This window comes from Camarhynchus parvulus, chromosome 8, assembly GCF_901933205.1.
Source record: "Camarhynchus parvulus chromosome 8, STF_HiC, whole genome shotgun sequence".
Lineage (NCBI taxonomy): Eukaryota > Metazoa > Chordata > Aves > Passeriformes > Thraupidae > Camarhynchus > Camarhynchus parvulus.
The window spans coordinates 3,300,736-3,314,139 of NC_044578.1; the positions used below are offsets into that span (position 1 = coordinate 3,300,736).

Consider the following 13,404-nt stretch of genomic DNA (forward strand, 5'->3'; position numbering starts at 1 on the left):
CCCTCCCAAGCCACCACAAATCTCTGCAGTGGTGCTAAAACAGCTGGAAATCTGCTCTGGTGGGGCAAAGGAGAGTTTGCACAGGGAAACTCCCCAGATCAGCTGCTCAGCAGGGACCTGCCATTCCAAACCTGCCTCTCAGCAGCCTCAGGAAAAAGGGAGGACAGGTTTGGGGAGGCAGAAGGAGGTGAGAGCAACCAAGAGGCATGGATTTGTGACCTCTGATGTTCTTTATTTAATGATCCAGACATGCATGTGCTTAACTCTTCACTGGACCCAGCATGGGAAGGAAAGACAACATGGAATTGCACACAAAAGTATGGAATCCTCATTTGGTTTACCCTCCATGGTTATCTGCAATGGCTGAACAGATTCAAATTCCTACAGCCACACAGAAAATATCCTTAAATATAATAAATCAAATTCTCTGATCTGTTCTGCTGAGAATTCCTGTGAAATAATTTATCATCACCAATAATCTTCCAAAACAAGGTACCACGTTTGAAAGGAGCCTACAAGAAAGATGAAGAGAGACAATTACAAGGGCCAGGAGTGACAGGACACAGGGAATGGTTTCACAGTGCCAGAGAGCAGGGTTAGATGGGATCTTGGGAAGGAATGTTCCCTGTGAGGGTGGTGAGGCCCTGGCACAGGGTGCCCAGAGAAGCTGTGGCTGCCCTGGATCCCTGGAAGTGTCCAAGGCCAGCTTGGACAGGGCTTGGAGCAGCCTGGGATAGTGGGAGATGTCCCTGCCCATGGCAGGGGTGGGGCTGGGTGGGCTCTAAGGTCCCTCCAACTCACACCCTTCTGTGATTCTGGGATTATTTTTATTCTGTGTATATGATTTAATGTAGGTAAACACATAATCCAAAGTTTTAGCCAATAGCAGCTGCTACTTGTACCCAGGATAAGGCTGAAGTTTGGGGAATCATGGAAAAATAGAAAGGAAAAAATAAGAAAAAATAAATAAGAAAAAAACAAATTCAAATTTCAAAGTTCCTGATTTTTGTTTGTTCAAACGAAATTCTTTAAATTTAACAAATATTTGAGAAGGACAGGGAGACAGAAGACGAGAGAATTAATATGAAACTTGTTCAGTAAATTTATAGCAATACGAACGTTTCATTAGGAAAGTGATACCTGGAAAGCATTACAAAAATACCATTGAGCAAATTAACTTAGTAAAATATTATCACTCTTTTTTAGTGCTATTAGTGCTATTCTCCCCCATGTTACTAACTGCAGGAAACTCAAATCCAAAGTTAAGGCACCATACCCTTGGATAATACGGAGTTCTACTGCCAGTATTCTGTGTTTAGTGTCCTGTTGACATCACAATCTCAGTTTTTGCACTGTGGCATTGTTTGTGGTCAGTCAGTTCAGTATCAGACCCAGCAGACACAAGTAGGCTGCTCCATAGGCATTTTTCCAGCACAAAAAAGTATGGTTTATCCTGGCATTACAGACTAAACTGTTTGTCTTATGCTTGTGCTTCAAATGGGGGCACTGGAAAAATGGCCTGGAAGCCAGAATTTTGAAAAAGACCCAGTTCAATCTTTATTCCAAACATACACAGATGCATTTATTTCCTGATTTCCTTTTCCAAAGAACAACAAAGAGAATTCTAGGAAGCATGAATCTGTTTCATATTGAATGAAGTCCAACGCATTTCTGGGAATCCTGGTCAAGTTCTTAACAAACAAGTAAGGCAGTGGGCCCTGCAAGGCAAGGAAGGGTCATCCAGAGAAACCAGGTAGAGCTTTATCTCCCCAGGGAGGACTGAAAATATCTCTGTATCAGCACGTGCTCAATCCATCCATCAGGACTGGCCCTGCCTCTCAGACCAGAGGGAGAAACTGAAGGGAAAATGCCAAGTTTGATGGGTTTTCTCTTTAATCTAAGGAGGAAAAAGACATTTAAGAGAATCACATTTTCATCCAATGTGCCCAGCTGTTCAGCTAAGACCTCTCTGGGAGTGATGTGAACCATCTCAGAATGAATCCAAGCCAAAAAAGCTTGAGGAAGTCCAGGCCTGACAGAAGTGTCTGAACTGTCTTCATCCACTTCTAAAGCAGAACAAGCTCAAATTCCACATCACACACAGCCTCTTGTTCAAGGAATCCTGGAGCTACCTCCAAGTCACCCCTCCATTTAAAGCTTTGTCTGAAAATTCATCCTGTGTTTCTCTGTTCTATTTGTGCTGCCAAGCAGGAGTTTCTCATATGGTGGCTACACCTTCCTTTAGATGACTGTTTCAAAAATACTGAACAATATATTCCTAATTAAGCTACATCCCATCCTTGGAGCTTAATTATTTTACCTACAAATTAAGACATATTGTTAGCCCAAGGCATGGAGGTTTGCTGAACAGGGCTGGTGCTATAGAATCACTAAATACTTTGGGCTGGATAGAAAAGCAAAAAGTTAACACAAATACTTAAATATGCCAAAGGTATCTGAGGGGAGTTTAAACCTTACATTTATGAGCAATCACCTGAAAAGTTTTTGTAAATAGTTCCAGCCTGCTATCAGACTGTTAATTCCCCTGAGAATGAAGACAGTGCTGGGAATACAGTGTGCATCAGTCTGTGAGGCAGGTATGTGATAAAGGAATAAAACAGTGACCTGGCTTCAGCCTTGGCCTCCAATTCTGGGAAGGCGACGTGGCCTCGCACCACATGATCGATCTGAAAAAGAGAAAAGCAACATTCTGAGGATGATTACATCTTGAAAATTCAATCCTGAAAAGGGAAAGGCAGGGTCATAGCTCTAAAAAGGACAAGAGAGCTTCTAAATTACTCATGAAGTGTTAAGTCCTAGTCCTAGCGAAGCCAATGGCACAACTCCCACTGAGATTCAGGATTTGGCATATAAACAGTAAGAAAAACAACCAACCTTGCACCAAACCCAGGCCAAATGCTAAGCATGCAGCTCCTCAGTCAGGAGATTAAGGTGAAAGAATGACTTTTTTCCTGTCCAACACCCCCTGCATGTCCTCTAGTCTGTCCCATTCTGCATGGATATCCTCACTGGAATTCTACCAGAAGCATCTTCTTGGCCCAAATCCCTACATCATCTTTCTCTATCACACTGTTATGATAAAACACAAGGTGTGTTGTCATCCTGATAGATGCTTCATGCATTCATTGCAGGAAACAAAATGTATACCCTGAGAAGCAATTATTGCTATAAAAGAAGATCAATATAAGCTCTGTCTTATGCTGAATTTATAAATCAGCTTGTCCTTTCACTCCAGAGTGGTTACCATTACTCACAAAACAAAATATCAGGTAGAATAATATGGGCTTTTAAGGCAATAATTCAGCAGGTTTTGTGGCCTCTTGGTAATATCCCATCAGAGGTGACAGTAAAATCTAAGGAGGCAAAACTACAGCTACTCAAGAGCACTGAGTATATTTGGCAGTACTTATTGACAGCAAATCACACTGGTATTTAATCTTAACAGCATGAGTCTAGTCCTGAACCACATAATGAAGCATACCCATGTGAACACAGCAAAGAAAATAATGCATGTCTGTTCCCCTGAGATCAGCATCAAAAACAGAGGCCAAACATGTGCGTGCACCAGAAACACAGCTCAGGCCTGAATTCTGCAATCCTGCAGAATCTCTTCAGAACACAGGGGCAGCTCATAAATTCAGAAATAAAACTATAAATAAACATCATATAGAGGTGTCTGCTCTGAAAACACTGTTACACAGAACTGCTACAGGAGTTACAAAGTTTGCCCTTAATTCAAGCCAAGGCCACATGAGGGATGCATCTAGAAACCCTTTTCTGTTATTTTTTATTTCACATTTTGCAATGATGTCATGCCATCCTTTGTCTCCATTTTGCAATATATTTCTTATAAATTTTGAAAATTTAGTGTAAAACCCCACTGAATATACAACCAAACAAGAATTTGCAGACTAAGGGACTTCTTAATTCTTAGTTTGGACTCTATCTAAAACAGTTTTCAAAATCCAACTGATTTCTTTTGCAGCTGTATCCCCTAAAAATTAGAGCTTTTTAAAGGGATCAACTTTACTTTTAAGAAGTTTGATCAGACTGTTCAAATTTTATGGAAATAATCCCCCTTGGGGTGTTGATCAAGCAATGGAAAGAATCCCTAAACATGTCCCTTTTTCTGGTTTATTTTCAGAAAACTTTAGGTGTGAGAAAGCAGGAGCTTTGAAATGACAGAGATATTATATGCAATGTACCCTGCACAGTGCAGTGTCTCCTCCCATGGCTCCCTGTGTGCCTTCTGTTCACACCACCTCAAGAAAACCACAGGGGATATTCCAAGAGTGTTTTAATGAGACATTTTGCCTAATATTCCTAACAGTACCTCAAGCTGACTTTTGCTGTGGGTCCTAACAAGACTGTTCATTTTTCCCAGTAATTTTTTTAATGATTCAGGAACACCTTGTTCTCTGGTACAAGAAAGGAAAGGATTTTTAAAATCATCTTTTTCAAATGCCTTAACTCTCATTGTACATTTTAAATGTGGAACCACTGTGAGCCAGCCAAGAACAACTACTGACTGCCTGTATCCTGTCTGGAACTTAGATAAGTGTATTTACCTGTTCAGAATTAAGCACACAGAAACTTCCTTCTCAAAAGGACAAGATTTGCTATTTTCCTTGAAAAACTGTAGAGTTATGAGCATACATTCATTATTTTATATGGACATTATTTAGGTTTATGTCTGGTTGTAGCAGTTATTTGTAAAATGGGACACTTTTTGGTCCTAGCACAATCTTTACCTGAAAAATTTGAAGCACACATATCCCACTTGCTGCAAAAGCAATGATTAAAACTATTATTAATTATTGAATTAAAAGTTTTTAGCCACAAGGCTAAGGATGGGCTGGAGGTGGGGTGGGAAGCCAGGCTGCAGGAGGAGGAATGACTGTGCCACTGCAGCTGTGACACAGAGCAATGTCAGGTTGGTGTGGCCAAGGAGAGAGCTCAGGGGGGATCCCCAGTCACAGCTCAGCCTGGGGTGTGTCCGCACTTCCTGATCCAGGAGGATTTCTGCTTCTCATTCAGTGACTGTTCCATATGGAATGTTTAAATGCAGCAATGCCCCAGTGCATTTCCTGGCCGTGTACTCCCATCTCCAGGCTTGTAAAGAGATGGGTGGTGCTAAGTCAGGAGTGATCACAGCTGCAGTTTGTGACAGAACAAACCCACCTGCACTTGGGGCTTTGCAGGGACACCCACAGACCTGGGGCTGTCTCCTGCAGCTCAGCCCTGGGGACAGCCAGGGTGTCCTAAGGTTGGGCAAGGTGACACTGATGCCTCAGGTTTTAGCTTTTATATTTTTCAGATTCTGAACTACTTTAGTGTGTAGTTCTGAGCTTCATATTAAGGGATGGTAAACTCTCTTCACAGAGTAGGGAGACAAAACAATTCCTTCTCTAGCTGGGGACCAAGGACAAATGATCCAAATCTCAGGCCCAAGAGCACAAACGTGGACTGAAGAGAGAAAAAAAAGGATGGGACTTCATAACCTAAAGCTGTAATTGGACAATTAACTCCAACATGGAAATGGAGCAGAACTTATAAAAATGTACCCCATGACAGGCCATCCATTTTGGGACCATTCTGGTTCATCTTGGGTGCAGCCCTGGCTGGGGTCTTGTGCTGCCCAAAGTGGATCCATGGAGGCCTTCTAACAAATCCCTGCTTTATTCTTTAATTCTGTCTGGTCTCTGTTCTAGGTCAGCCTTCACAAGGCATCAACACAAGGAGATCCAGAAACCCCAGGGTTAAGCAGTCACCAAGGACTTGCTGACACTTTTGGACTCAAGCCTAAATACTGATGTCTACATGCAGCCTTTCTTTAAATTTGATATGTTTTACTTCTGACTGCCTTCCTGTAAATATGAAAATTCATTTTTTAGTGAACCCTGCTTAGCTTTAATTTTTATTGGTAAATTAAATTTACCTAATACTGTTAGATTCTTTGCATTCAGGGAAAAAACTGAGGTGATGGAATAGTATGTTACTAGTATGTTACCATGTTACTGTTCTGTCCCTATATCTTTCATTTATGCCCGGCAATGAACACAACTGATCTCGATAATACAATATGTATCATTTTCTTCACCTCAAAGTCTGTGTCAGCCTCCTGCTAAAGCAAAGAATGAAGCCAATTTGCCTGTAAGATAATTACAATAATCACCACCACCACCATAAAAGGAAGACATGCCCTGTACATAATCCCCTATCTCTATGCAAATTAGTATTACATAACAGACATAACACTCATCTAATTGTTAATTGCTTTCAGCAGCCCCGTACATCCCATGATCCTATGGAGGTGTTTCAGGTCTGAATTGCCAGCCTCCAAACACTCACCAGTTTTCCTGTAGCACTCTGGCCTCCCTCATTCAACCACAGTCCAGGTACCATGGCAGAGAAATACGGTCCCCAAACACCAGGCACAAAAATGGGGGTTTCACTCACCTGGAAAAACAACAGAAAGCTCTAGTGAATCCAAGTGCTTGTCAAAGTAGGAACTTCACAATTAAAGTTTGGCAGCTATCAGAGTTCAATACCAAGACAATTCCTGCTTCTTCACTGGAATTACCAACAGAAGTGGAGATATACAGGTAGAAATTTACTCCAAAAAAGCTTGAAAAAATGTTTTCCCCCGTTTACATAATTTTTAGATGACAAGACACAGCCGACAACCCACTCATCCCCACTGACAGAACAGCTGGGCCTGGCCAAACAGAAAGTAAGAAATTTCAAGAATAGGAGCTGTATTTTACAGAGAGAGGGAAACTGCCTCATTTCTCCAGAAAAAGGCCTTATTTATTGTATCCTCTAGTGAGATACAATACTCTGTTCAATTGGCATGAGCAAACACAGGCACTGTAATCAGCCACAGGAGTTTCCAGAGCACCCATCCTGTACATTTGGAGACCCCAGAATGAGGAGGGAATCCTGCTGGCAGAGGACGGTGGTGTCCCTTGAGAGCTGCCATCAGCTCCATGCTGGCAGTGGAAGCCCAAGCTCCACTTGGGCTCTCACAACAGTGCCAGGAGAGTGGGGTGCCTCAGGTGCAGGCTGCACACCTGGGCTGGGACCTGTTTGGCTTCAGCAGCAAACATGCCTGGCTAAACACCAGATTCTGCCCCTCACTTAGGCTTAGCTTTACACAAACCACTCCTTCCTGTGAGGACAGATCAGGCAGGTATCTGAGCAGTGCTCCACCACTCACACACCAATACCCCCAGCACAGTGACAGCCTGGCCCCTGCCCTCCCTGCTTTTGCGGTTAGACCACTCAGGATGTGGGAGACACTGGTTCATTTCCTTTCTCTCCTTCAGAAGATGCAAATTACCATTTTATAAGGGTGGAGGGCATTTTCCTTCCTCTTGCAGAGTGGTTTCACTTTCAACAGACTAGACAGACTTTCTAGACTTCCCTCCTGGTTCAGCAGATCACTGTGCAGCCTAGCAAGCAAGGCCCAGCACACACAACGAATGGGATGGTGGGACTCGGGTCCCAGGACTTGCTCCAAACCCTAATTGTGAATTCCCCACTGGCTGAACATGGAATTCTTGCAGCAGGGGCTGGAGGACACAGGCCATCCATGCCCTGCCAGGTTTCTTTTGGAAGCAGGATCCATGTTTTCTCTTCCACACTCAAGTGAGACACAGCTGTAACTTCACTGGGAAAAGAGAACAGCAGTGCAGTCCTACACCATCCCATGATTTATGCTGCACTTCCCACTGATGATGGCTAAATCTGCAACTGTTGTTTTCTAGAAGGTGGGAACTACTAGCAGAGAAGGATACAAGAGAATCATTTCCCTAACAAAATCAGTCTGTGTGTTTCCGATGCTGAAGAGCAAAAAGAGAGGTCTTAGTCAATGGGACAATGGGGATTTTTGTATTTAGACCTTGCTCTTCAATAGCGAAATTCTAGACCCATTGAAGGATGCTCAAGGTTTGCTGTTGAATTCAATAAAGCCTGGACTTCACATCAAAACAGTTTTGAGAATAATTAAAAAATCAGGCCTGTTCCTGTTAAACTTGATGCACATTCTCTCTATATTTAAACAGGCTGAACTTTAAAGGCAGTTTTTACTAGTCAGTAGGGAATATGCTCCAAGATGCAGTTTACTGGCATTTGTGCATCACACATGTTTAGTAAATACAGCAGCAGGGAGGTTTCTGCACAAACAATAGTCTGCTCAAGCCATAAACTTACAGTACAGCTGATTCTTGTCAGGAAGTTTAGGAAAACAAAACAACAAAAATTTGTTTTTCAAAATACATCACCACAGTGTCAAGAAATGCTGATTTTTCTCAGGAGGGCATCTAACAAATCTGGGAATCCTGCTTGGTTCTCCCTTATCAGCTCTGATGCCCTGACTTACTTTCCCTGCAGATGTATGTGTACACATGTGTCTGTGTGTCTGTGCAAGACTTTGGCTGACTAAACACATTAAACAGCAAGAATAGCTGCACTGAATTTACAAAGGCATTTATGACTCCAAGTGGACGAAGCTACGTCAAAAACATTGCAAAGACATTTGGTTTTGTTTTGTTTTCTCTTAAAACTACAAATTAATACAGCTTTGAGTTTTCATCACCTCGATGGGGTGAGCTTTCTTTTACGATTTCAATAACAAAATGAAGCACAACAAAAAGCAAATCCTAAAACAAGCTGATTTTTAGACCAAATCCACTTCACTGACCTTACTGAGAACACAGCATGTGGTCAAAGTTCCCAGCCAGTATCTGCTCTGAGCTGGTGATGGAAGCATGGAGACAACCCAAACATCCCAACTCATTCCCACCCTACAGACACGGACACAGCACAGTGTCCCAGAAGGTGACAAGGTACATTTAGGGTAGAAATGTACAGGGTGTTTGGAAAGCTTATCTCAAAATATTTGTGATGCAGAGAACTTTGCAAGGCTCTGCAGTCTGCTGAAGGAAAAATCTGGTTATGGCAAAGGGATCAAATTCAAATTCAACTGCTGTGTCACCTGAAAAAAACAAGTAGCCAAAGGACATTAAAGGCATCAAGATGCTTTATGAAATCAGGGGAAAGTCTCAACATCTAGAAGGACAATAGAGTTTATAAAATAAAATACAAACCCCGCACCTTTTCCCTGTCATTAGTCAACCATTTACCGAATTCTCCTGTAAAAATGTTTAGATTCATTAAAAGACCAAATTCTCCCTGCAGCCAGTACTTCTGGCTTTGTGTTTTGGACACTCACAGGAATTTAGGACAGGATATTTCCATGCTGGCTCTTCTCACATTACACTAAGACCTTCCTATCCTCTTACTACCAAAGTACCATTTGTACACATTCCAGCAAACTTTCAACACATGAACAGAGCAAACGAGGGCGTTGGGAATTGCCACACTGATGAATAAAGCCAGCAGGGCACTTGGTTATCAGTTTTGTTGCTGTGGGAACTTTTAACTGGAATAAAGAACACTGGCAGTCATGCTGGGCTTTACTGATGATAGGGCATAATCAGATTTCCCATTTCCCCCTTTCACTTAAGGACTTTAATTCGCATTTTGCAGACTCTAGGCTTTGATGCACACGGGAAGGAGGAAAATTGGGAATAACAAATTCCCCAAAACAGACACACAATCTGTGAGAAGCAACAGGGTGAGCATCCTCCTGTAGTTATATGCATCAGAAACAGCAAATGGTTTCCATTTCCCCTCCCTGAAATATTTGGACGGTGATTAAATCTTTCAAGCCACGCAGCAGCTGGCATTTGTATTTTCATAATAAAAGGTCCTAATTCTGTTTGAGTATACATCCCACTCAATCCCACTAAAACACATGACTAGACAGAGGCATAAGGTTGGAGAAATAGTGCAAAGTTTGCTGCAGAACCCAGAAGAAAAGAAAAGCACAATTTTCCAGATTCAGGGCTATTTTGGTTACAATAACACCATGTCTCTTTTACAGCTCTCAATTGCCTTCAGACATTCTTATGGTGATATAGGAGGATCAATGTCATTATTTTTTTTTCCTTTAATGAGCTTAAGAAAATCCTTAATCTTTTTAGTAGAAAAACAACATGTGTTTCAGATTTATAGGCAATTGATTTTTATTTTTAAAGCAAATAAGAGATGTCATCCTTCTCTGGAAGTTAAAACACAAATTCAAAGGGAGCCTAAGATTTTCTGCCTTCCATTGAACTGAAATTCCTCCTGTGACACACTCCCACTGTGAGACATAGTAACAGTTATTATCTTTTATATAGAGTGAAACTGAAACACAGGATATCCTCTGCTAGAGGTGAGAGTGATCTCTGCACAATTAATGCAGCAGGAATTTGAAGACAGAAGACGAGAGGAATCTGAACCTGTTCAGACTTTGAGTCATGAGCTGCATCTATAAATATTTCAGCTGAACGTGTTCACACAGGGACTGTTGCCCTCATGGGTGATGATGCCAGCTCAGACAAGGATTACACCCAGACAGGCAATTCCACCTCACACTTACTCTGTCTGGAGATGGGGGACAATCCTGTGCAAGGAAATGTCACCTTTCCCTGCCTCCCCACCACACACATTCCTGCTTGCTCAGCCCCATCGTTTTGGATGAAATGAGCACTAAGCAGTTCCAAGATTCCTGCTCATTTGACAGGAAAAAAAAAAAAAAGAGAGTTCCACACCTTCTGAAAGGGAGAAGAAGGGAAATAAAGTTCTCTCTGGGCGGGTTTAACCTCAGCGTGTGCTTTATAAAAAATCATACTAATATGTAAGATATGTAAACATTATAGAGCAATCAGAAACAAATGAAAGGATGAATTCAGTTTAACAATATTCAGCTGTGGTGCGACTGCCAGAAGGCACTTTTTGTTATGAATAGATCATTTGGATAAGTTACAGGCCAGACTTGAACCCTGGCGTGCGCTGGGAAAATCAGTGTCAAACTACCTAAGATCAGAAGGTATCAGCAGCACATCTGGCAGCCCACAGAAATGAAAAATGTTTTTAAAATATAAAAGGCTATATAGAACTAAGGTAAATTAAGAAAAGACCTGCTTAAATGCTATTAATATGAGATCTGTAATGTATTTAATTTAGATTAGTCCTTCCCACTTGCCTCTCCCTTTAAAACAAAGGCAGGCAAAAAAAATCCACTTCTGTTATAAAAGTCTACCTGGAAAAAAAAGCAGGAGAGGCTAATTGACAGCTCATGTGAGTGAATCAGAGGAGTAGTGCCTTTAACCCAAGTTCAGCTCTCAGAACTGTCCCTGGCTTCAGGGACAGGCCAGAACAGAGACCCTCACAGACAAGCCTCACCTGGGCACCCAGCCATGCCATCAAATGAGCAAGTGGCACTGGGAGATTTGTTTCACTTAGCTCTGTTTTCCTGGACCAGCCATGATGATCAGGCACATGCTTGTGTTTCCTCCTCAGCTTTATGTAAATGTTAGGGCAATCAGAGACAAGATAAAATAAAACACACCATGCTGGAGAGAGCAGTTTTGTGAAGTATGAATTTCAGCAATTTCCTTCCCTAGTTGACACCATCTGTTGGTGTAGGCTTACACAAACTCCTTCAATAAAACTGACAGAGAATTTGACTGTTACCTGAAAAGCAAATCTTTATATTAACAAGGTATATTGTTATATCCATCTTCTGCCATTTTAATTTCTGCTTTTTAATATTGAGTTTCTGATATGTGGCAGCATTCTATTATTGCTATCAGCTTCTCTATTTACTTCCAATATGCCATAGAGAGAGGAAATAATTTATGTAGGACTATTCTTGACTTACACTCACTTCCATAAAGCAAGTTTAATACTTTAAACTTTTAGAGTACAGTCACATTAAAGTCAAAACTTTTTAAGGTAATTATTTGCTAAGGAGTAGCTAGGTCAGAAAATTTGTTTGAAAATCACCTCACTTATCAGCTTCTATAGCCAGAAATTCAGAATAACAGCTGCTTTTGTTAGGCTAAGACAGGTATGAAGAAAAGATCTAAGATATTAATGGAGAGAGCAGAGAAAGAAACAAGGAAAAGCACCATATCAGTCACCAACTAATAAATGCTCTTTACAGTTCTGGACTTTGATCACTGACAAGTCAAATACTTTCATTAACTTTTTTGCTGACTTTTAACTTTCAAAGTTTCTGACTGACTGTGGATTGAGAATACTGACAGCCATTCAATTCAGAGGCTTTACATGGATGCATAAAATCCTGCATTAAGAAAACTGTATCATTTTGCTTCTGCTGACAGATGGGTCTTATAGAGCTACTCGACCCCAACTCTCTGACAAAGAATGAAAGAGATTCATAAAAAAAAAGGAAAGAACTCAAAGGGAAACCCAAGAATGTTTCATTTCTAGGTTTCTGGTTCAAACTTAGGTCACAGTAAGAGCTACTGAATGTGTGATTTAATAACAGCACTTGCTGGTGGCATATAGATATATATATACACATATGTAAACTGGGCAGAGCTGGGGCATGAAATTGTGTTTTCAGTGATCTGATCCTACTCTAAAATTGCCATCCTGGCATTATTTCTCAAGCTTTAAATGGGTTTAAAGCAAAACTTTCCTATAGCTCTGGAGGCTATTTTCTAAGTTAAATGTATGGTGCACCACGTCAACTTCTTAAAATATGTCTATTAGTAGTAGTAATTACATACTAAATGCAATACAGTATTCTAGCTTCAGCCTGATGCAAGATATATTTAAGAAAATAAGGTTTTGGGACACAAGAAATATACTTCAGGACACAAAGGAAATTAAAATTTATTAATATTCCGATTCCTACAGGTCATACACTGCCAGCAATTTATTTGCTTATATTTTAAGCTTAGGTCCCCTGGCCATCATGGGTTTGCTATGCAGCTGCATAGCTCGTGGTGGGCAAGTCACCAGCTCTGCCCCACGTGACAGGCTGGCATCCCCTGAGCCATCCCCAGTGACAGATTTACTCTGCCATGATATTACAACCAGACCACAAAAATCCTTGCACAGAGCTCACTTTATCCCACTGGAAGGATGGAGGTCACACAAGTGACAACAACAACAGAGAGAGGACGAGGACTTTGGGGCTCTGCCTGAGCTCACCCACCCACAGATGGTTTTGGTAACCTGTTTACAGGCAGCTGAAGAATTCTGGCTTAGGAGATACAACACACTTCCATGAATGCCTCACTGAACATGCACCTCATCACTTACTGCCAAGGCTATGCCACAGAGACCTGGAAAATTCAATCCCTGTATTAATTACCTCCTAGACAAAACTCTCAGTACAATCTAAAACTAGGAGACACGAATGAATTCTTGGGGACTACTGTTACCTCTTACTCCAAGTAGTAACCTGTGTGAGAAGGGCAGCAAAATGTGAATGACACACATGCAGAACTATTTCTA

General features: G+C 41.4%; 1 protein-coding gene across 3 annotated transcripts in view; it reads right to left on the reverse strand.

Moving 5' to 3' along the window:
• The window catches only part of FGGY (FGGY carbohydrate kinase domain containing), a 126,691-nt gene that overhangs the window by 35,585 nt on the left and 77,702 nt on the right, over positions 1–13,404 (reverse strand). For all 3 annotated transcript variants that reach the window (XM_030953401.1, XM_030953402.1, XM_030953403.1), the window contains 2 exons: positions 6,373–6,480; positions 2,626–2,687 (listed from right to left, as the gene is read on the reverse strand). In XM_030953401.1, coding sequence (XP_030809261.1) covers positions 2,626–2,687; positions 6,373–6,480 — 170 coding nt within the window. The remainder of the gene's footprint in view (positions 1–2,625; positions 2,688–6,372; positions 6,481–13,404) is intronic.